The sequence below is a fragment of the Oncorhynchus mykiss genome, chromosome 15 (assembly GCF_057628025.1).
Source record: "Oncorhynchus mykiss isolate SJ-2025 chromosome 15, ASM5762802v1, whole genome shotgun sequence".
Classification (NCBI taxonomy): Eukaryota; Metazoa; Chordata; class Actinopteri; order Salmoniformes; family Salmonidae; genus Oncorhynchus; species Oncorhynchus mykiss.
The window spans coordinates 76762169-76787366 of NC_143036.1; the positions used below are offsets into that span (position 1 = coordinate 76762169).

Consider the following 25198-nt stretch of genomic DNA (forward strand, 5'->3'; position numbering starts at 1 on the left):
TCTATCTATTCTAGAGGTTTGGGAGGCATCACAATGCAGAAGTTTAAGTCCAATACTTTGAATAAGTTTAGCCAACATTTTAAACCAACTATTTGTTTAATGGTTCCCCCCAAAAAACTGTATTCCACCTGTGGTTACGATGGTCTGTGTTGTCAGTGGGAGAATTTAGAACCCTGTGTCCCTGTTCGAATGTTCCTGTTCTATTCTGGAATTTCCAGGACAGGATGACGACATCGCATCTAGATAAACTCACCTGTTATTCCTGCTCTGTCGAAGCCACGGTCTGACGTGGCACTGGGAATGACTGTCCTGCTGACAGGCTAAACACACACACGTACATGTAGTTACAGGCTCCAAAACTGGCCCCACATTGTATAATCAGTTAAGAGGTTTATATAAGCCTTGAACACATTTTCCTTGAGGTACAGTATTAATCCAGAGCTCCAGCTTGTGGCCATGCAGGTACTGTGGACTCTGTGGCCATGCAGGTACTGTGGACTCTGTGGTCATGCTGGTACTGTGGACTCTGTGGCTCTGGGGTTGAACTCATGCCTTGCACCACAGACCTCAACTCTTACACTTCAGTGTGGATTTCTGCAACTCTCAATGTCAAAAACACAATGAAAAGAGGTCTGAGTGCGAAGGGGTCTGAGTGAGAAGGGGTCTGAGTGAGAAGAGGTCTGAGTGAGAAGAGGTCTGAGGGAGAAGGGGTCTGAGGGAGAAGGGGTCTGAGGGAGAAGGGATCAGAGTGTGAAGAGGTCTGAGTGAGAAGGGGTCTGAGGGAGAAGGGGTCTGAGGGAGAAGGGATCAGAGTGTGAAGAGCTCTGAGTGTGAAGGGGTCTGAGGGAGAAGGGGTCTGAGGGAGAAGGGGTCTGAGGGAGAAGGGGTCTGAGGGAGAAGGGGTCTGAGGGAGAAGGGGTCAGAGTGTGAAGAGGTCTGAGTGAGAAGAGGTCTGAGTGAGAAGAGGTCTGAGTGAGAAGGGGTCTGAGTGAGAAGGGGTCTGAGTGAGAAGAGGTCTGAGGGAGAAGGGGTCTGAGTGAGAAGGGGTCTGAGGGAGAAGGGATCAGAGTGTGAAGAGGTCTGAGTGAGAAGGGGTCTGAGGGAGAAGGGGTCTGAGGGAGAAGGGATCAGAGTGTGAAGAGCTCTGAGTGTGAACCACTGTTGTTCACAGGGGGGACCCCGAGTATTCACCCCCATGAGTTCTGTCTGTCAACTATCAGCCAACCACCCCCATGAGTTCTGTCTGTCAACTATCAGCCCAACAACCACCATGAGTTGTCTGTCAACTATCAGCACAACCACCCCCATGAGTTGTCTGTCAACTATCAGCCCAACCACCCCCATGAGTTCTGTCTGTCAACTATCAGCACAACCACCCCCATGAGTTCTGTCTGTCAACTATCAGGCCAACCACCCCCATGAGTTCTGTCTGTCAACTATCAGCCCAACCACCCCCATGAGTTCTATCTGTCAACTATCAGCCCAACCACCCCCATGAGTTCTGTCTGTCAACTATCAGCCCAACAACCCTGTGACTCAGGGGTGAGATCCTTGAGCCACAGGCTATTCACACTTCAAAACACACCTCTTTGTATGTTTGACGTTGAGAGTTGTACACAAGACGAGTATTGAACACAACCTGTTGTGGACAAGGTTTGTCAACCCATCTGGGAAGATCCGGCACAATAGAGAATTAAATGCACCGTTCCTGTGTTCTCGAGAGACGGCCTTCATGGTTAAACGCTGCATATGTCGCCTCAATCGTAAACTCCCTTTTAAATGAAGCTACAATACAGATCTTATGGATTGAATTCAGACCTTTAACGTTAAACACAAACATATAACTCCAATCTAAAAGTGGTCAGTATTGCAGAACCAAGTACTGAAGTTGAGGAATGACTCTGGCCCTACCTAATGACCGAAGAGTGTCCCCCCCTCTCACAAGACAAGTCTGTGTCCTTCAGAGAGCAGAGTTTTAATGACAGCTGTAACACGGAGGGTGAAAACCCCCACATACAACAACGTGTTTCCAGACCTACTAAAACATTATTGCAACGTCCAAGTACTTACAGTATATTACACAGGAACTGTTCAGCATTCGATAACTCCAGAAGATTTGGTTACATAACGCTACAAAATGTGATTGGTGAATGTGCTAGACGATGAAGCCATACACATTGTAGTTGTGCACAGAAACAATGTGTGAGTCGGAGCAGAATGACGTGTGGTGTGTCCAGTGTGTAAAATACATACGTTCATCACTTTGACCCGACTGGTGACACTGCAGCTATACGACAACACATCATCTGCAAAACATTTTCAGAAAGGTTTCTTCTTGACAGTTCTGGCGTCAGACATTTGGCATAGAAAAACAATGATTGGATGAACGGACAGGGTGTTCGTTTCATAGTCGCCATCATTCAGCTCTCTAGTATGCCATCAACTAGACTGTTGACGATGAGAGCTTATCCATTGATTCAGCTGTATGCTTTAAGCCACAGTGTTGTTTAGTCTTCTACAGCTTGTGGGAGGGGTTTAGGCACCATTTTGGTCCAATCATTCAAAGACTTCCTGGTCTGTGTTCAGCACTCTGGATTCTCCATGGTTCAGGACAAAGAAGTGCTCCACATTCAACCCATTCTTCTCCATGGCCTCCCTGAGTCTCACTGGAGGCTCTAAGTAAAACTGAGAGAGAGAGACAGACATATATTATCTACACTACTGGTCAAATGTTTTAGAACAGCTACTCAGTCAAGGGTTTTTCATTATTTTTACATTTAAGAATAATAGTGAAGACATCAACACTGAAATAACACATATGGAATCATGTAGTAACCAACAAAGTGTTAAATAAAAACATGTTATACTTGAGATTATTCAAATAGCCACCCTTTGTCTTGATGACAGCTTTACACACTCTTGGCATTCTCTCAACCAGCTTCATGAGGTAATCACCTGGAATGCATTTCAATTAACAGGTGTGCCTTCTTAAAAGTTAATTTGTGGAATTTTTTTTTTTTTTTCAAGAACTTTTAAAGTTTCTTCAAGTGTAGTCACAAAAACCATCAAGCGCTATGATGAAACTGGCTCTCATGAGGACCACCACAGGAAAGGAAGACCCAGAGTTACCTCTGCTGCAGAGGATAAGTTCAATAGAGTTACCAGCCTCAGAAATCGCAGCCCAAATAAATGCATCACAGAGTTCAAGTAACAGACACATCTCAACATCAACTGTTAAGAAGAGACTGTGTGAATCAGGCCTTCGTGGTCGAATTGCTGCAAATAAACCACAACTAAAGGACACCAATAACAAGAATGAGCAATGGACATTAGACCTGTGGAAATGTGTCCTTTGGTCTGGAGTCCAAATAGGAGATTTTTGGTTCCAACCTCCGTGTCTTTGTGAGAAGCGGTGTGGGTGAACGGATGATCTCCACATGTGTATTTCCCAACGCGAAGCATGGAGGAGGTGTTATGGTGTGAGGGTGCTTTGCCGGTGACACTGTCTGTGATTTATTTAGAATTCAAGGCACACTTAACCAGCATGGCTACTACAGCATTCTGCAGTGATATGCCATCCTATCTGGTTTGGGCTTAGTGGGACTATCATTTGTTTTTCAACAGGACAATGACCCAACACACCTCCAGGCTGTGTAAGGGCTATTTAACCAAGGAGAGTGATGGAGTGCTGTATCAGATGACCTGGCCTCCACAATCCCCTGACCTCAACCAGACAGGTTGTAGTTTGGGATGAGTTGGACAGCCAACAAGCAGCCAACAAGTGCTAAGCATATGTGGGAACTCCTTCAAGACTCTTGGAAAATAATTCCAAGTGAAGCTGGTTGAGAGAATGCCAAGAGTGTGCATAGCTGTCAACAAGGCAAAGGGTGGCTACTTTAAAGAATCTCAAATATATCATATATTTTGATATGTTTAACACTTATTTGTTTACTACATGATTCCATATGTGTTATTTCATAGTGTTGATGTCTTCACTATTATTCTACAATGTAGAAAATAGTACAAATAAAGAAAAACCCTTGAATGAGGAGGCGTTCTAAAACGTTTGACCGGTAGTGTATTTGACTTGCTTGACAGCGAGAGACTCCAGGGTTTAGGAGTGGACAGTACATCTCAGGCTAGAGAGGCTTTTTTGAGCTGCCTCCCGAAGCAGAAACGTCAGAACGACTAAAGGTTATCTTTCAAAGCCAACAGGACGACTGCTGCCGGGAACCAAACTACCAGTTTCAACACCACAGAACGATGTCACAGATAACCAACGGTTCTACCAACAAAGCCATCTGCTGAGGCCAAAGCATCAGGGGGAAAGGTTGAACAATGTCACAGATAACCAACGGTTCTGCCAACAAAGCCATCTGCCGAGGCCAAAGCATCAGGGGGAAAGGTTGAACGATGTCACAGATAACCAACGGTTCTTCTAATGCAAAACACATTCCTCTGCGTTTCCCAACACGTGCCGATTTCAACTGAACGCAGCAGCAAGCTACCTAATATGAGTTTTCACATCTATTGTGGGACGCTGAACAATCCCACCTTTGTCTTTAGGCTGAATGGTTGAAAGGGTGTCTGACTGCGTGTTTGTTCTCATCACACAAAAGGACACAATGGAAAATATGTGTTTCTCTCTAAACTGAGTCGAGTCTAAAAACGCAGAGGTCAGATCCAGGTCAGATCCACGGTTGACGTGTTGTGACAGGGGTTGATTTATTACCATGGACCCAACCTCAGATTTAGAAGGGAAGGCTAAAAACCTAACCTCAGATTTAGAAGGGAAGGTTTACACCCAACCTCAGATTTAGAAGGGAAGGTTTACACCTAACCTCAGATTTAGAAAGGGAAGGTTTACACATAGTTTTCCTGACCTTCAGTCTCCAGTTTCAGCTGGGAGGCAGAGCAAAATGTCTTCTTCCTGATCATTAGATTCAGAGAATCCCATTGGATAGGCCTTTCATCTCTGATGTGATAGGACTTCGTATTAAGGCAAACAAAACAACACTTGGAGTGATGCGAACAACTGATAAGTGACACCAAAAACCCTTTTTTTTTTACAGCAGGTACATACAGTATATGCCTTGTAAAAAGAGATCCAGTCGATCACCCATTCAGAACTGTTAATGCTCACCTCGTAAGCTAAAGCGAAGGTTCCCCAGTGAATAGCCAGGGAGTGTCTGGCCTGGATGTCTTTGTGGATCTGCACAGCCTCCTCCGGGTCCACATGCTGTCCACGCATTACATCTCTGAGGGACGACAAACTTGTGTTTTGTGGGTTTGGCCTAATGAAGGCTTAATAAACTTACTGAACTTCAGTTGACTTTAATACATTCTAAGTGAATATACAGTTGACTTTAATACATTCTAAGTGAATATACAGTTGACTTTAATACATTCTAAGTGAATATACAGTTGACTTTAATACATTCTAAGTGAATATTCAGTTGAGGGAAATCTAATACTACAGTCCATGATCCAATGTCCTTCTAGAATTCTACTGAGTGTGCAGGCTTTTACTCCAACCCTGTTCTAAACCTGATTCAGTTCATCAAGGTCCTGATGAACAGCTGACTAGATAAAGCAGGTGTTAGAGCAGGGTTGGAACCAAAACCTGCACTCCCAGTGGATCTCCAGGGAGGGGGGGTATGGGCAGCCTTGTACTAAAGCAATCACAGCTGTACACTAGTTTCATACCTGGGCAGGACAGCTCTACGCTAGTTCCATACCTGGGCAGGACAGCTCTACACTAGTTTCATACCTGGGCACGACAGCTCTACACTAGTTTCATACCTGGGCAGGACAGCTCTACACTAGTTTCATACCTGGGCAGGACAGCTCTACACTAGTTTCATACCTGGGCAGGACAGCTGTACACTAGTTCCATACCTGGGCAGGACAGCTCTACACTAGTTTCATACCTGGGCAGGACAGCTCTACACTAGTTTCATACCTGGGCAGGACAGCTCTACACTAGTTCCATACCTGGGCAGGTACGCGCCGATGGGTATGGCCGCCAGGTCGAACGGACCAAAGCGCCTCCCAATCTCCTGGAAGGACGAGCAGTAGCCGGTGTCTCCAGCAAAGAAGAAGCGGTTGCAGGGCCCCAGGACAGACCAGCTCCCCCACAGCACCTGGTTATCGTCCGTGGGGGTGCGCTTGCACCAGTGCTGCGCCGGTGTACACACAAACGTGACCTCGTCGTGACCTGGCACACAGTTCTCCTCCCACCAGTCTAACTCTATCACATTCTCACACCCGCTCTTCTGCATCCAGTCCATGAGTCCCAACGGCACAAACCATCGGAGATCCCCACCGAACCGCTCGTTCAACTGGGTCACGGTGCCGGCGTCCAGATGGTCGTAGTGGGAGTGGCTGATGACAACCGCGTCGATCCGGGGGAGTTGATCAACCGTACAAGGGGGATCCCGGTACCTCTTGGGGCCCATGAACTGGAAGGGAGATGCCCTCTGGCTGAAGATGGGGTCAGTGAGGATGACCAGGCCGTCCATCTCTACCAGGACTGATGCGTGGCCCAGCCAGGTCACCCTGAGACCAGACCCCACGGCTCCGTCGGCTGCCTCGGGGACACGGAGGAACCAAGGCTCCACTACTGGGAGCTCTTTGTCTAGGACCTGAGTAGCAGAACAACACAGACTTTAATATGGCGCGTTGGTATGAATTGATTCAGATTCATTCACCAGCTGAGACAGAGGATGAGGAAGAGGAGGGTAAATAAAGGCTTCATCACCGAAAGCTCTTCGTCTTTTCAACATTGCTTCAGTCATTTTCAAGTCACCAAACAAAATAACCAATTTAAAAAAACTCATTTTCCTTTTTCCTGTTTGAATATGACCCTGGTTGTATGAGTTGTTTGGGGTTAATTTGATTAAATTATATCAGCATAAATCAAAACACAGATGATTAAACACTTTAACACATCTTTCCTCTTCGTCAGAAAGATGATGGGAAATAGAGTCGAGTCGGGATTTCATTTTCCTTTTAAATAATCACCTGACCTAACTAACCAATCAGAGCCCGTGTCTGAGTCTTTTAAATAATCAGGCCTTTCCTTCCTGACCACTACATGTCTAGAAAACAGAGCCAGTGTCTGAGTCTTTTAAATAATCAGGCCTTTCCTTCCTGACCACTACATGTCTAGAAAACTGAGCCAGTGTCTGAGTCTTTTAAATAAATCAGGCCTTTCCTTCCTGACCACTACATGTCTAGAAAACAGAGCCCGTGTCTGAGTCTTTTAAATAATCAGGCCTTTCCTTCCTGACCACTACATGTCTAGAAAACAGAGCCCGTGTCTGAGTCTTTTAAATAATCAGGCCTTTCCTTCCTGACCACTACATGTCTAGAAAACAGAGCCAGTGTCTGAGTCTTTTAAATAAATCAGGCCTTTCCTTCCTGACCACTACATGTCTAGAAAACAGAGCCCGTGTCTGAGTCTTTTAAATAATCAGGCCTTTCCTTCCTGACCACTACATGTCTAGAAAACAGAGCCAGTGTCTGAGTCGTGAGGTGAGATTGATTTACAGCCGTCTAAAAATACCCCGGGGTTGTTACCAGAGCACAGTGCAGTGTTTATGGAGCGAGAGGCATCCTCTGGAACAAACAGCTAACCTAACTGTGGACATGAGGCGCAGCGTTACAAATCACAGTTGACAAGCTCTGACGTGCTCAGTCGGAGATCTGTAATGACAGACCTCAGGAGTCAGGACAGACAGAACAAGTTGAGTCAGGACAGGAGGTAATTGTTGGGTGTGACCTGTGTACAGTAAAGAGTGATTATTATCCAACCTGTGGAGTTGGAGTACAGGTTTAGGTATTTGTGTAATAAGTTCATTATAATAAAGAGCGGACAGACTGGCATTGAGCCCCATCAGGTGTGGTTTGGTCGTCTCCATCAGAGCTGGGTTTGTTTTACAAAGCCTTTTGACAACGGCTGTAGGTGCTAGAAATGGCAGCTCAAATGAGTGAGAGAGACCTATTAGATACGTCAGAGAGAGACCTATTAGATACGTCAGAGAGAGACCTATTAGATACGTCAGAGAGAGACCTATTAGATACGTCAGAGAGACCTATTAGATACGTCAGAGAGACCTATTATATCCGTCAGAGAGAGACCTATTAGACCTATTATATCCGTCCAACGTCAGAATGTGTCTCACCTCTTTGGAGCTGGGTACATTACTGTGATCCTTCTCCAGCAGGAAGAAGCGCAGCAGGGTGGACCAGGACGGGAACTTCCACGTGGACCAGGGGTTTGTGAAGCGGCCATGTTTGTCCCGGCTCGACCCAGTCACCTCCTCCTCCAACCGGTAGTCCAGACGGAAGCTCTTCCTGGAGGAGCGGGAGGAGCTGCTCTTCCTGGAGGAGTTGATCAATCAAACGGTTTTACTGACTATTGTGTCCAGACGGGAAATTTAGTGCGCGCGCACACACACACACACACACACACACACACACACACACACACACACACACACACACACACACACACACACACACACACACACACAGAGTCGATACAGTTAGAAACAGATGATCATTAAAGACACAAAAAAACACTAAAATATGATGCTGCAACTTCAGGAGCTGGATGGCAATAAAGTGCACGTGAAAACCACAGAGACGTTCATGGTCTACCCCTACCGAGGCCCTGAGTCCTGCAGGGTGGAGGTGGGGGGGTCACGGGGCCGGACCACGGCTGGGGAACCCTCCTCCGTCCCTGGGGAATCTCCAGGAGAGACACCCCTCTCCTCCATCAACACCTGGTTCTCATGCACCTCTCCTCCTGCTCCTCCGCTCTCCTCCATGGGGGGACAGTGTTGGGCTCCGGGTCTATAGGGAGGTTAATAAACAAGAAATACAAATAAAAGTTTACAAATATGCTGGTGGGGGGGGGGGCGGGGGGGTACACAGATATTAATTCAGAAAGAAAAGCCTGCTCACAGTACAGTTAGTGGCTGTTTCTGTGGTTTGTCCCTGGACGGCCAACAGGGTCTTGTGAAATCACAGATGTGAAAACATGCTTATTGTGACACAGTTTAACCCTGTGCAACAGTTCCAAAAGAATCTCCCTCAACAGCCATCACCATGCCGACTGTCTGCGAGATGTCAGCAACATGACTTTCACGGTCACCTACAGTATAACCTGGTCAACAACATGACTTTCACCTACAGTATAACCTGGTCAACAACATTACTTTCACCTACAGTATAACCTGGTCAACAACATGACTTTCACAGTCCCCTACAGTATAACCTGGTCAACAACATGACTTTCACCTACAGTATAACCTGGTCAACAACATGACTTTCACCTACAGTATAACCTGGTCAACAACATGACTTTCACAGTCCCCTACAGTATAACCTGGTCAACAACATGACTTTCACAGTCCCCTACAGTATAACCTGGTCAACAACATGACTTTCACCTACAGTATAACCTGGTCAACAACATGACTTTCACAGTCCCCTACAGTATAACCTGGTCAACAACATGACTTTCACCTACAGTATAACCTGGTCAACAACATTACTTTCACCTACAGTATAACCTGGTCAACAACATGACTTTCACAGTCCCCTACAGTATAACCTGGTCAACAACATGACTTTCACAGTCCCCTACAGTATAACCTGGTCAACAACATGACCTTCACAGTCACCTACAGTATAACCTGGTCAACAACATTACTTTCACCTACAGTATAACCTGGTCAACAACATGACTTTCACAGTCCCCTACAGTATAACCTGGTCAACAACATGACTTTCACAGTCCCCTACAGTATAACCTGGTCAACAACATGACTTTCACCTACAGTATAACCTGGTCAACAACATGACTTTCACAGTACCCTACAGTATAACCTGGTCAACAACATGACTTTCACCTACAGTATAACCTGGTCAACAACATGACTTTCACAGTCCCCTACAGTATAACCTGGTCAACAACATGACTTTCACAGTCACCTACAGTATAACCTGGTCAACAACATGACTTTCACAGTCACCTACAGTATAACCTGGTCAACAACATGACTTTCACAGTCCCCTACAGTATAAACTGGTCAACAACACGACTTTCACCTACAGTATAACCTGGTCAACAACATGACCTTCACAGTCCCCTACAGTATAACCTGGTCAACAACACGACTTTCACCTACAGTATAACCTGGTCAACAACATGACCTTCACAGTCACCTACAGTATAACCTGGTCAACAACATGACTTTCACAGTCCCCTACAGTATAACCTGGTCAACAACATGACTTTCACAGTCCCCTACAGTATAACCTGGTCAACAACACGACTTTCACAGTCACCTACAGTATAACCTGGTCAACAACATGACCTTCACAGTCACCTACAGTATAACCTGGTCAACAACATGACTTTCACAGTCACCTACAGTATAACCTGGTCAACAACATGACTTTCACCTACAGTATAACCTGGTCAACAACATGACTTTCACAGTACCCTACAGTATAACCTGGTCAACAACATGACTTTCACCTACAGTATAACCTGGTCAACAACATGACTTTCACAGTCCCCTACAGTATAACCTGGTCAACAACATGACTTTCACAGTCACCTACAGTATAACCTGGTCAACAACATGACTTTCACAGTCACCTACAGTATAACCTGGTCAACAACATGACCTTCACAGTCACCTACAGTATAACCTGGTCAACAACATGACTTTCACAGTCACCTACAGTATAACCTGGTCAACAACATGACTTTCACAGTACCCTACAGTATAACCTGGTCAACAACATGACTTTCACCTACAGTATAACCTGGTCAACAACATGACTTTCACAGTCCCCTACAGTATAACCTGGTCAACAACATGACTTTCACAGTCACCTACAGTATAACCTGGTCAACAACATGACTTTCACAGTCACCTACAGTATAACCTGGTCAACAACATGACCTTCACAGTCACCTACAGTATAACCTGGTCAACAACATGACTTTCACAGTCCCCTACAGTATAACCTGGTCAACAACATGACTTTCACCTACAGTATAACCTGGTCAACAACATGACTTTCACCTACAGTATAACCTGGTCAACAACATGACTTTCACCTACAGTATAACCTGGTCAACAACATGACCTTCACAGTCACCTACAGTATAACCTGGTCAACAACATGACTTTCACAGTCACCTACAGTATAACCTGGTCAACAACATGACTTTCACAGTCCCCTACAGTATAACCTGGTCAACAACATGACTTTCACAGTCACCTACAGTATAACCTGGTCAACAACATGACTTTCACAGTCCCCTACAGTATAACCTGGTCAACAACATGACTTTCACAGTCCCCTACAGTATAACGTGGTCAACAACATGACTTTCACCTACAGTATAACCTGGTCAACAACTTGACCTTCACAGTCACCTACAGTATAACCTGGTCAACAACATGACTTTCACCTACAGTATAACCTGGTCAACAACATGACTTTCACCTACAGTATAATGTGGTCAACAACATGACTTTCACAGTCCCCTACAGTATAACCTGGTCAACAACATGACTTTCACAGTCCCCTACAGTATAACCTGGTCAACAACATGACTTTCACCTACAGTATAACCTGGTCAACAACATGACTTTCACCTACAGTATAACCTGCTCAACAACATGACTTTCACAGTCCCCTACAGTATAACCTGGTCAACAACATGACTTTTTACTGGTTCCTACTTTGAATAAAAGACACAGTGTCCGTCAAGACTAGCTCACAGTGGACCGCACCTTTACCATACAACTGCCTGAGTCCATTGTTTCAGCTGTGTCTTATCTCTGGACGGGTGGAAAGGCTCCAGCTCAGTCAAATGAAGAGGAAGTTACTGGCCTGCCAAACGCTAACTGACACATACAAGTCTGGATAATCCAGGTGAAAGTTATGATCAATTATTGTATGTCAGTTGTTAAATCCACTTCAATCAGTGTAGATGAAGGGGAGGAGATAATTGTGACATGGATTGTGTGTGTGTGTGTGCCATTTGGAGGGTGAATGGGCAATACAAAATATTAAAGTTATTTTGAACGGGGTATGGTAGTAGGTGCACAGGTTTGTGTCAAGAACTGCAACGCTGCTGGGTTTTTCACACTCAACAGTTTTGCCATGGGTATGAAGAATAGTCCACCACCCAAAGAACATCCAGCCAACTTAACACGTTTGTAGGAAACACTGGAGTCAACATGGGCCAGCATCCCTGTGGAACGCTTTCGACACCTTGTAGAGGTGGGGGCAGGGGGGGTCCTAATGTCTGGTCTAATCAGTGTATATGTGCCTCCTGCCAATCTATCTCTCTGAGCTACTGTATGGGCCCTCCACTGCTACCAGGGACTATGAAGCCTACAATACATGATGGTACAGGTGAACGATGTCATTTACAAAATGGCCTCCAACTCTCTACTCAGCAAATTGGATGTAATCTATCACAGTGCCATCCGTTTTGTCACCAAAGCCCCATATACTACCCACCACTGTGACCTGTATGCTCTCGTTGGCTGGCCCTCGCTACATTTTCGCCAAACCTACTGGCTCCAGGTCACCTACAAGTCTCTGCTAGGTCAAGCCCCACCTTATCTCAGCTCACTGGTCACCATAACAACACCCACGCGTAGCACGTGCTCCAGTAGGTATATCTCAGTGGTCACCATAGCAACACCCACCCGTAGCACGTGCTCCAGTAGGTATATCTCACTGGTCTCCATAGCAACACCCACCCGTAGCACGTGCTCCAGTAGGTATATCTCACTGGTCTCCATAGCAACACCCACCCGTAGCACACGCTCCAGCAGGTATATTTCACCGGTCATCCCCAAAGCCAACACCTCCTTTGGCCGCCTTTCCTACCAGTTCTCTGCTGCCAATGACTGGAACGACTTTCAAAAATCACTGAAGCTGGAGACTCATATCGCCCTCACTAACTTTAATCATCAGCTGTCAGAGCAGCTCACAGATCACTGTACCTGTACACAGCCCATCTGTAAATAGCCCACCCAACTACCTCATCCCCATATTGTTATTGTTGTTGTTGCTCTTTTGCACCCCAGTATCTCTTCTTGCACATCATCATCTGCACATCCGTCACTCCAGTGTTAATGCTAAATTGTAATTATTTCGCCACTATGGTCTATTTATTGCCTTGCCTCCCTAAACTTACTACATTTACACACGCTGTATACAGATTTTTCTATTGTGTTTTGACTGTACGTTTGTTTATCCAATGTGTAACTCTGTGTTGTTGGTTTTTGTCGCACTGCAATGCTTTATCTTGGCCAGGTCGCAGTTGTAAATGAGAACTTGTTCTCAACTGGCCCACCTGGTTAAATAAAAGGTAAAATAACCCCAACCCCATTCCTGTGTCAACCCTGTTCACAGTAGCTTCTGTTTGTTTTCAAGGTGTAAGTACAGACTGAAGAGGCTACTGTATAGCTGTCACCTAGGCCCTATAGTGACAAATGTAGAGTAGAAATGCTGTGTAGTTGTCCACTAGTCCTATTTACGGAGTCCCCTTACAACGTAGGTACTCTATACATGTCACGTTGCCTACTGTGGAGCTCTGTTGCACGTATTGGCCTATTGAATGGCTTCAATGGACCCATAATAAACCACCAGCGAAGTACAACACATGTTTCTTTGTTGATCCGACCAAAGAACAAAACAAAACGGATCACTAGAAAGAATTGCTGCTATATCGAGAAGATTTATCGCCATAATAAAAACAGAGAGTCAATAGAAAGAACCTTAACTAAAAAGAGAGAAGGAGGAATGTGGTGAACTAAGCAGAACAACGGAGACAATCGATCATTCGCAGCCTACGTCACAGTCACAACAACGCAGTCAATAAAATAGTACCTGAAAACGTATAGAATAAAAGTCAAGGGCGACTTGTAAAATCCGTCAGTGGCGCGACATTTCTTCTGATATTGTTACGGCGAGATATCCGCAGAACTGTGTGGGGGAAAAGTGCCCTGCAAGCACCCGGCCAATGTTCCCACAACGCACTGGTACCAGCCTACCAGGCAAGGCTTCTGACGTCGGTGAAAAACCCTACCATGTGACGAAATTAAAGCAGCCTATTAAAATCCTCCTCTTTCCGATATGCAAGAAATACGTGCCGAAACTGCTCATTCATTTGCAATTGCAATGAAAATATGATTTTGGAAATGTCTAAAAAAAATAGCTTAAAACATTATTTTTCGGAATATCTAAACTAGACCATTGGTCAATGGTGCACGTATTAATCCTATAATAATGCTCTTACAGACTGGAGATCTTTACCCAAGTGAGCGAAGACACCAACTAGAAAGCTCCACACATAAATATTTATTGGCAAGGCCCAAGTTACAGTACAAAGTGAATGTAACACGTCAGCACAACAGTGCACTGGGTCGCGTTCAGGATGACGCAACGTTTTGGGACGTTCAGATAGCCTATTTCTATGTAAAAACAAACATGCGTCTGACATGTCGAATAAGGAATCACATCAGCTCTATTCCGGACATTTCTATCTGCAACGTTCGAGAACGTTTGTCGACCGAACACGGCCCTGTTTAGCCTGTTGGGCGTGTTTACGTAATGAGCTACAAGTGGATACATTGTAGCAAGTAAAGTCACCCGAGTAGAAGTGCCGAGTAGTTCGTCTTCTGTTGAATGAGTTGTGCACTTAAAAGAATACGCTGACAAATAATCACCTTGACAAAGTTCCCTTCGCTGTGTTCAGAACACTTGCGGCTCGGTGAATACACCTTGAAAGTGTCGTTTTCCAAACTCGTGGAGTGAAGATGCATTTGGAAGCAGCCATAGTCGGAATGCGTTGGTTAGTTGACTTGGTCTAGTTGGCCTAACCATAATTGCTTAGATTACAATTATAGAAACATCAAACTAGTAACGGTATTGTGTTTACAACAGGAACTCTTGAAAGTTGGTCACAGTTGGTTTAACAGTAGATTAGCTACTTCCTTACTTCCTTGCTTGGTCACTATTTAAAGAAACAGCCATGTTGATAAAAATGTATTTAATAGTGCAATCAATATCACTTGGCATTAAAAACATATATTTATTTTAAAGTTGCAAATATGTACATCAGTGCCCCTTTATCAGGCAAACTATTACTACTATAATGCCAAGCTTAGATCTCTTTGTCAGAAGTCCAAACTCTTTCATATTGCAGCTTCTGGCAATGTAGCCCATCTGATCAGTCAAACGCCCCCTCCTTCTCTTTCTCCCCCCATCACTCTGGATTCTCCATGGTTCAGGACAAAGAAGTGCTCCACATTCAACCCATTCTTCTCCATGGCCTCCCTGAGTCTCACTGGAGGCTCTAAGTAAAACTGAGAGAGAGAGATACAAAGGGAAATATGAACAACATTAGCTAGGCGCTTTCCTTTGCATTGGGTTAAAAAAAAATGAGTTGAAAGAAAATTATAGAGAAAGAGAGAGAGCAGAAGAGTTGGAGATGGAGGGAGGAGAGGGAGAGGAGGGAGAAAGAGATGGAGGGAGGAGAGGGAGAGGGGGGAGAAGGAGAGGGCGGAGTTGGAGAGGGGGGAGATGGAGAGGGGGGAGAAGGACAGGGAAGAGATGGAGAGGGGGAAGATGGAAGATATGCAGAGGGAGGAGTTGGAGAGGGAGGAGATGGATTTTGGAGGCCAACATATATTGTGGATGTAGGCTTATATAATGGCTGAACATATAGAATGCTCACCTCATGAGCTAATGCGAAGGTCCCCCAGTGAATAGCCAGGGAGTGTTTGGCCTTAACGTCCTTATGAATCTCCACAGCCTCCTCTGGGTCCACATGCAGTGACTTCATTACATCTCTAAAGAGAAATAACAATATATGGATGGATTCATTTGGATCTGGATGGTTAACAGTGTCTATCCATACCTGGGCAGGACAGCTCTACACTAGTTTCATACCTGGGCAGGACAGCTCTACACTAGTTCCATACCTGGGCAGGACAGCTGTACACTAGTTTCATGCCTGGGCAGGACAGCTCTACACTAGTTTCATACCTGGGCAGGACAGCTGTACACTAGTTTCATACCTGGGCAGGATAGCTCTACACTAGTTTCATACCTGGGCAGGACAGCTCTACGCTAGTTTCATACCTGGGCAGGACAGCTGTACACTAGTTTCATACCTGGGCAGGACAGCTCTACACTAGTGTCATACCTGGGCAGGACAGCTCTACACTAGTGTCATACCTGGGCAGGACAGCTCTACACTAGTTTCATACCTGGGCAGGACAGCTCTACACTAGTGTCATACCTGGGCAGGACAGCTCTACACTAGTTTCATACCTGGGCAGGACAGCTGTACACTAGTTTCATACCTGGGCAGGACAGCTCTACACTAGTTTCATACCTGGGCAGGACAGCTCTACACTAGTGTCATACCTGGGCAGGACAGCTCTACACTAGTTTCATACCTGGGCAGGACAGCTCTACACTAGTTTCATACCTGGGCAGGACAGCTGTACACTAGTTTCATGCCTGGGCAGGACAGCTCTACACTAGTTTCATACCTGGGCAGGACAGCTGTACACTAGTTTCATACCTGGGCAGGATAGCTCTACACTAGTTTCATACCTGGGCAGGACAGCTCTACACTAGTTTCATACCTGGGCAGGACAGCTCTACACTAGTTCCATACCTGGGCAGGACAGCTGTACACTAGTTTCATGCCTGGGCAGGACAGCTCTACACTAGTTTCATACCTGGGCAGGACAGCTCTACACTAGTTTCATACCTGGGCAGGACAGCTGTACACTAGTTTCATGCCTGGGCAGGACAGCTCTACACTAGTTTCATACCTGGGCAGGACAGCTGTACACTAGTTTCATACCTGGGCAGGATAGCTCTACACTAGTTTCATACCTGGGCAGGACAGCTCTACACTAGTTTCATACCTGGGCAGGACAGCTCTACACTAGTTCCATACCTGGGCAGGACAGCTGTACACTAGTTTCATGCCTGGGCAGGACAGCTCTACACTAGTTTCATACCTGGGCAGGACAGCTGTACACTAGTTTCATACCTGGGCAGGATAGCTCTACACTAGTTTCATACCTGGGCAGGACAGCTCTACGCTAGTTTCATACCTGGGCAGGACAGCTGTACACTAGTTTCATACCTGGGCAGGACAGCTCTACACTAGTGTCATACCTGGGCAGGACAGCTCTACACTAGTGTCATACCTGGGCAGGACAGCTCTACACTAGTTTCATACCTGGGCAGGACAGCTCTACACTAGTGTCATACCTGGGCAGGACAGCTCTACACTAGTTTCATACCTGGGCAGGACAGCTGTACACTAGTTTCATACCTGGGCAGGACAGCTCTACACTAGTTTCATACCTGGGCAGGACAGCTCTACACTAGTTTCATACCTGGGCAGGACAGCTGTACACTAGTTTCATACCTGGGCAGGACAGCTCTACACTAGTTTCATACCTGGGCAGGACAGCTCTACACTAGTTTCATACCTGGGCAGGACAGCTCTACACTAGTTTCATACCTGGGCAGGACAGCTCTACACTAGTTTCATACCTGGGCAGGACAGCTCTACACTAGTTCCATACCTGGGCAGGACAGCTCTACACTAGTTTCATACCTGGGCAGGACAGCTCTACACTAGTTCCATACCTGGGCAGGACAGCTCTACACTAGTTTCATACCTGGGCAGGACAGCTCTACACTAGTTTCATACCTGGGCAGGACAGCTGTACACTAGTTTCATACCTGGGCAGGATAGCTCTACACTAGTTTCATACCTGGGCAGGACAGCTCTACGCTAGTTTCATACCTGGGCAGGACAGCTGTACACTAGTTTCATACCTGGGCAGGACAGCTCTACACTAGTGTCATACCTGGGCAGGACAGCTCTACACTAGTGTCATACCTGGGCAGGACAGCTCTACACTAGTGTCATACCTGGGCAGGACAGCTCTACACTAGTTTCATACCTGGGCAGGACAGCTCTACACTAGTTTCATACCTGGGCAGGACAGCTCTACACTAGTTTCATACCTGGGCAGGACAGCTCTACACTAGTTTCATACCTGGGCAGGACAGCTCTACACTAGTTTCACACCTGGGCAGGACAGCTCTACACTAGCTCCATACCTGGGCAGGACAGCTCTACACTAGTTTCATACCTGGGCAGGACAGCTGTACACTAGTTTCATACCTGGGCAGGACAGCTCTACACTAGTTTCATACCTGGGCAGGACAGCTCTACACTAGTTTCATACCTGGGCAGGACAGCTCTACACTAGTTTCATACCTGGGCAGGACAGCTCTACACTAGTTTCATACCTGGGCAGGACAGCTGTACACTAGTTTCATACCTGGGCAGGACAGCTCTACACTAGTTTCATACCTGGGCAGGACAGCTCTACACTAGTGTCATACCTGGGCAGGACAGCTCTACACTAGTTTCATACCTGGGCAGGACAGCTCTACGCTAGTTTCATACCTGGGCAGGACAGCTCTACACTAGTTTCATACCTGGGCAGGACAGCTCTACGCTAGTTTCATACCTGGGCAGGACAGCTCTACACTAGTTTCATACCTGGGCAGGACAGCTGTACGCTAGTTTCATACCTGGGCAGGACAGCTCTACACTAGTGTCATACCTGGGCAGGACAGCTCTACACTAGTTTCATACCTGGGCAGGACAGCTGTACACTAGTTTCATACCTGGGCTGGACAGCTCTACACTAGTTTCATACCTGGGCAGGACAGCTCTACACTAGTTTCATACCTGGGCAGGTACGCGCCGATGGGTATGGCCGCCAGGTCGAACGGACCAAAGCGCCTCCCAATCTCCTGGAAGGACGAGCAGTAGCCGGTGTCTCCAGCAAAGAAGAAGCGGTTGCAGGGCCCCAGGACAGACCAGCTCCCCCACAGCACCCTGTTATTCATTTACATTTAGACCATTTTAGTGGACACTCTTACCCACAACGACTTACAGTCGAGTGCTTTCAACTAAGGTAGGTAACACAACCACATGTCACAGTCGAGTGCTTTCAACTCAGGTAGGCAACACAACCACATGTCACAGTCGAGTGCTTTCAACTAAGGTAGGTAACACAACCACATGTCACAGTCGAGTGCTTTCAACTAAGGTAGGCAACACAACCACATGTCACAGTCGAGTGCTTTCAACTAAGGTAGGTAACACAACCACATGTCACAGTCGAGTGCTTTCAACTAAGGTAGGTAACACAACCACATGTCACAGTCGAGTGCTTTCAACTAAGGTAGGTAACACAACCACATGTCACAGTCGAGTGCTTTCAACTAAGGTTCCTGACACCTGTGGTGTCATGTTATATACAGTATATATACAGGACCAGTCAAACACAACCACATGTCACAGTCAATGGAAGTAAAACTCTCCTGAATAAAGCAGCTATCTGTAAAGTAAGGAAACCAACCAACCTGTTATCGTCTGTTGGGGTGCGCTTGCACCAGTGCTGGGCTGGGGTGAATACGAACATCACCTTATCCTGGCTGACACCACTGGGGACAGGGACAGGGCTGGGGACAGCGACAGGGCTGGGGACAGCGACAGGGCTGGGGACAGGGACAGGGCTGGGGACAGCGACAGGGCTGGGGACAGGGACAGGGCTGGGGACAGCTACAGGGCTGGGGACAGGGCTGGGGACAGGGCTGGGGACAGGGACAGGGCTGGGGACAGGGCTGGAGACAGGGACAGGGACAGGGCTGGGGACAGGGACAGGGCTGGGGACAGCGACAGGGCTGGGGACAGCGACAGGGCTGGGGACAGGGACAGGGCTGGGGACAGCGACAGGGCTGGGGACAGGGACAGGGCTGGGGACAGCGACAGGGCTGGGGACAGGGACACAGCTCTCCTCCCACCAGTCCAACTCTATCACGTTCTTACAGCCACAGCTCTGCATCCAACCCTGGAGCCCCAGAGGGACAAACCAACGCAGCTCGGCGCCGAAGCGCTTATTGAGGCTGCTAACTGAACCTACGTCCAGGTGGTCGTAGTGGGTGTGGCTGATGAGCACAGCATCCACCTGGAAGAAGAAAACTTTATTTATCAACTGGAAAAGTCCACGGAAATGTGTTATCTTTTTTTTTATACCGTTGACACACACACGCACACACACACACACACACACATACACATACACACACACACACACGTCCCTCAAGTGTTTGGAGGCACCTCACCTTGGGTAGTTGATCTACTGTACACGGCGGGCCCCTGAACCTCTTGGGCCCCATGAACTGGAAGGGAGACGCCCTCTGGCTGAAGATGGGGTCAGTGAGGATGACCAGGCCGTCCATCTCTACCAGGACTGATGCGTGGCCCAGCCAGGTCACCCTGAGACCAGACCCCACGGTTCCTGACACCTGTGGTGTCATGTTATATATATATATACAGGACCAGTCAAGAGTGTGGACCTACTAATTCCAGCCGCTTTTCTTTATATTCACTCTTCTCTACAAGATGAAATAACACACATGGAATTATGTAGTAACCAAAAATAAAAGTGTTAAACAAATCTAATTATATTTTTAGATTTTGAAAGTCTTCAAAGTAGCCACCCGTTCGTTACCTTGATGACAGTGTTGCACACTCTTGGCATTCTCTCAACCAGCGTTTATGCCATATATGTGCATGCGTTATATTATTGTTGAATTGATCTGTTGTTTTCATGGACTCCTGGGAACAGTATTGCATACTAAAAAGAGATAGACAAGACACAACAACATGGAAACAAACCTCAGGACTCTGGATGAAGGACGGTTTCAGCAGTGGAAGCTCACGGTCTAACTCCTCAAACACAGGGACACACAAACGGTTGGTAAATGACAACAAATACCTGGCTGAAAAGGATTCAGCACACCTCTGATGAAAGCACTTCAACTCCTTGTCTGAGGTTGAAATACATCAGGTCTAAATGAATAGCATTGCATGGGGTTGTCATGCATCATCTACTAGGATACATTTCTATGCAAATTGCTAATGGAATGTAGAATTAACAAGCAACAACAACAAGGCAAAAAGCCAATATGTTAAAGATGGGATTCGTACCTCTTTGGAGCGGGGTAGGTTGCTGTGGTCCTTATCTAGTAGGTAGAACCGGAGCAGGGAGGCAGAGGAGGGGTAGTGCCATGTGGGCCAGGGGTTGGTGAAGCGACCGTTCTTCTCCCTCGTGGATCTGGTTATGACTTCTCCCTTCTCCACATCTTGACCCTCCCCGAAAGTCCCCCCTGTCCCCCGGTGGTTCAGGGATGGCGTGTTGGGTGTTCGTGGTTCCTCTCCTGTCCCCCGGGCTTCCCCCTGCTCTGCCATGGCCTCAAGTCCCTGTTCCTCTGGTCTGTGTGGGACACAACATCAAGTTCTGCAGTTGTTGTGGTGCTATATCTCTTGACAGAAGTTCTGTGAGTCAACTGGACAGATTTTTCAGACGGGTGCTTCATAAATGTAGAGCTGAAAACCCAAACCAGGAAGTAGAGCTGAAAACCCAAACCAGGAAGTAGAGCTGAAAACCCAAACCAGGAAGTAGAGCTGAAAACCCAAACCAGGAAGTAGAGCTGAAAACCCAAACCAGGAAGTAGAGCTGAAAACCCAAACCAGGAAGTAGAGCTGAAAACCCAAACCAGGAAGTAGAGCTGAAAACCCAAACCAGGAAGTAGAGCTGAAAACCCAAACCAGGAAGTTGGACCCATAAGGTTATTGCTCTATAAAGTCATGGAAGATAGCAACAATACAAGGCACTATATGCTAGCCTATAATAAAATATTGGCCAACAACTGTTTCTTATTGTTCCTGTAAACTGGTTACCAGTTTCCTTATAACTTCGGTAAGTCTCACCTTGTGTGTGAAAACTTTTTCCTGGAGTTCAAAGGGCAGTTACTCATATCACCCATATCACCACAACGGATTGATTCACAGATTCTGTGTAAATATGATTCATTCATTTTTGAAAACTTCACATGGATTACAATAAATCAATTACAACATGATTGAAGCTGCCCGTTATACCAACGATATATCAATACTAACACTAACATACGTGGTATTAGTAAGATATAACTTTAGAAAACATAGCTAAAACTGAACCCCTCAAAATGAAGACATACATCTATGCATGTCTATAAAACATTCTAATGCAGATATCAGATATGTACAAACTGACTGTGAATCATCTCTTACTTTATCTTGGTCCAGTCAAGAGGTCTCTCCTGCACCTTATCCTGGTCCAGTCAAGAGGTCTCTCCTGCACCTTATCCTGGTCCAGTGAAGAGGTCTCTCCTGCAGGGATTAGAGACGAGCCACCTCTAAACAACGACCTCCTCGTGTACGGTAAGACCAGCCAGTCCAGTTCTCCCGAGAGCATTTTGTTTCACACAATTCTTCCTCGTTGCACTTTGTTACTCAGAATGAAGTCTGTCCATATCAATGATTGCCACACTCTTATTGCCGTCACCAGGGAGACAGTTGCACTGCATGTCCCTTCCATTACCACCAGGGGTCACTCTCCTTACTTCAGTACAGTGTGTGAGAGCTAAAAAAAACACAAGATAAACCGAAGCAATACAATAAACTATCAATGATAATTATGACACGAATAGAAAAACAACCCAGAGACAACACTTAGGTCCATATTTTTTTATTATTATTTTGCCATGCTACAAAACACAGGGGGTTGTTGGCAGTGATGGAATATTGTATGAACATTGTTGTAGACATCTAAATACACACTATGGTTTTTCCTCCGGTCATAAAATACTAACATTTCTGGTAAACACATTTCCAGAGCAGAAAAATGCAAATATCAAAATCGCCCCCCCTCCCCTCCCACCAATGTAAAGTCCATACAATATGAAGTCATTATGTTTTTAAACAGAAGACCCAATGGGCTCTCACTGGTTGAATCAACAAAATGACGTTCAACCAACGTGGAATAGATGTTGAATTGACGTCTGTGCCCAGTGAGTAGTGAATTGTTTCATTCACTGCGTAATTCTTTATAGTGTCTGGTGTTCTGAGACCAAAACAGTGGAAGTAAGGAATGTTTACATCATAAATGGAACCAACGGAACCCATTCTAGAACTCCGTGAAAATCATCATATTCTAGAATTGAAAAAAGGAGTTTGGCAAATAATCTATTTTTCCCCACTAACAGTTCCTTTCTTTAATAAACAATATCTATTAAAGTACTTTTTGTACAATTCCTATAGTTTACGAACTCTTTTAAAATGTAGGTAGAAAAAAAATATAATGCAAGTCAGTACCCAATAATAATGATTTGTACAATATGATACAATGAGAGAACAGGTAACAGAAGACAACACTTTGGAACCCAAACTCCTCCTATGAAACATGGCTGTCGGACAGCATGCTGTGGGAAACACTGTGCTTTTCTGTTTTCCTTGTTCACAACAACGTTCGGAAGGAAAATTCAGACTGAACTAAGACATTCTACAACAACCACCAGGGGGCCCCTGTACAAATGGACTATTGTTTGCAGGGTCGGGGGTCAATTCCCTATCAGTTCTGTCCATCCAGGAAACAAAACTCAAATTTCAAATTGACTCTCTGAATTGACTGAATAGTCAAATAAACGGGACCCCAAACCTGCTGGAAGGAACCTGGAACATGATGATGTCACACAGGAACACCAACGGTGGGATTTGGGTACTTTCAGTACAGCCAGCATGAACAAACCCATTAGTACAGCTGCATTGTGGAACATCCTCACTTGGCATTTATACATACACACCATCTTTCTGTACACTAGTAGTGGCTAAAGTGACTGTGGTGTACCAAGACGTTGACCCAGAGACATGGCCGAAGACTCCAGGCTTGGGGTCAATTCCATTCCCGTCAATTCAGAAAGTTCCAATTCCACATGTTCCTCGTTGAAAAGCATCGAAGAGAATTGGAATTTCAGTGTACTTCCTGAATCGACTGGGATTGAAATGGAATTGAGCCCAACCATGGTAGGCCCACTAACATAACACACCATTGGAGTCCACAGCCATTAGGGCAACAAGGAAGTCAGCTTCAAATAGCGACACGAGTGTTGACTTCAACACCATTTCAGTTTATGATCAGCACTGTAAAAGATTGGTACCGAGAGAGAGAGATTGGTGAGGAGGTCCGTCATTCAAAGAGACCTCGCTGTTTGGCACATCACCTGCAAGCTAAACTTACACAGGCACTCGGGAATAACAGGTAGCCTGGGTACCAGTCTGTTTGTGCCGTCATGCCAACGCCCTGTCACTCTTTTGTTTGGCTTGACAATGACAGCGAAGGAGTAGACAAGAGCACAGACTGATCTGGGACCAGGCTAGAAGTCAAGGTGTTTCACTCCCTTCTTTAATTAGGTATCAAATGACCTCAGGAATAAAATAGTGTTATATTGGTGTGTACCTGGTACCATCGCTCCCCTTTCAGTATAGCCTGGGTACCAGTCTGCTTGTGCCATCATGCCACTCCTTGTCATGACACAGACTGGCACAAACAGGTCTGGGACCAGGTTACTTTCAGGACACAGTGTAACTCCTTGTCATGACACAGACTGGCACAAACAGGTCTGGGACCAGGTTACTTTCAGGACACAGTGTAACTCCTTGTCATGACACAGACTGGCACAAACAGGTCTGGGACCAGGTTACTTTCAGGACACAGTGTAACTCCTTGTCATGACACAGACTGGCACAAACAGGTCTGGGACCAGGTTACTTTCAGGACACAGTGTAACTCCTTGTCATGACACAGACTGGCACAAACAGGTCTGGGACCAGGTTACTTTCAGGACACAGTGTAACTCCTTGTCATGACACAGACTGGCACAAACAGGTCTGGGACCAGGTTACTTTCAGGACACAGTGTAACTCCTTGTCATGACGCAGACTGGCACAAACAGGTCTGGGACCAGGTTACTTTCAGGACACAGTGTAACTCCTTGTCATGACACAGACTGGCACAAACAGGTCTGGGACCAGGTTACTTTCAGGACACAGTGTAACTCCTTGTGAAGGAATAAGACATTATAAAATCTTTTTTTTTAAATTTATTGCAACAAATCTGCAGCCCTTCTGTCTTCAAATGTTGTG

General features: G+C 46.0%; 3 protein-coding genes across 7 annotated transcripts in view; all 3 read right to left on the reverse strand.

The window, feature by feature from the left end:
- Nucleotides 1–1956: 1956 nt before the first annotated feature.
- Nucleotides 1957–15073, reverse strand: LOC110512490 (N-acyl-phosphatidylethanolamine-hydrolyzing phospholipase D). Of its 2 annotated transcripts, none has more exons than XM_090201256.1 (6): nt 14781–15073; nt 8671–8859; nt 8187–8385; nt 5995–6644; nt 5144–5258; nt 1957–2685 (listed from the first exon to the last, which is right to left on the reverse strand). In XM_090201256.1, the coding sequence occupies exons 1-6, from the start codon at nt 14888–14890 to the stop codon at nt 2557–2559; spliced, it is 1392 nt and encodes a 463-aa protein (XP_090057382.1). In that variant the 5' UTR covers nt 14891–15073; the 3' UTR covers nt 1957–2556. The 2 variants fall into 2 exon arrangements, with proteins under 2 accessions (XP_090057382.1, XP_090057383.1); XM_090201257.1 differs by lacking the exon at nt 14781–15073 and adding an exon at nt 13942–14392.
- A 15-nt stretch (nt 15074–15088) lies between these two features.
- Nucleotides 15089–22517, reverse strand: LOC110527029 (N-acyl-phosphatidylethanolamine-hydrolyzing phospholipase D). Of its 3 annotated transcripts, none has more exons than XM_090201253.1 (8): nt 22289–22517; nt 21164–21449; nt 20852–20905; nt 20296–20478; nt 19534–20138; nt 18854–19003; nt 15791–15905; nt 15089–15419 (listed from the first exon to the last, which is right to left on the reverse strand). In XM_090201253.1, exons 2-8 carry the CDS (start codon nt 21422–21424, stop codon nt 15288–15290), a joined length of 1500 nt encoding a protein of 499 aa, XP_090057379.1. In that variant the 5' UTR covers nt 21425–21449; nt 22289–22517; the 3' UTR covers nt 15089–15287. The 3 variants fall into 3 exon arrangements, with proteins under 3 accessions (XP_090057379.1, XP_090057381.1, XP_090057380.1); XM_090201255.1 differs by having other exon boundaries at nt 20852–20902; nt 22289–22510; XM_090201254.1 differs by lacking the exon at nt 22289–22517 and having other exon boundaries at nt 20852–20902; nt 21164–21614.
- A 212-nt stretch (nt 22518–22729) lies between these two features.
- LOC110511371 (fibroblast growth factor receptor substrate 2) overlaps nt 22730–25198 on the reverse strand; it is a 77311-nt gene continuing 74842 nt past the window's right edge. For both annotated transcript variants that reach the window (XM_090201240.1, XM_090201241.1), the window contains one exon: nt 22730–25198. This exon is cut by the window's right edge and continues 2065 nt beyond it. The gene's annotated coding sequence lies outside the window, so the exon portion shown is untranslated.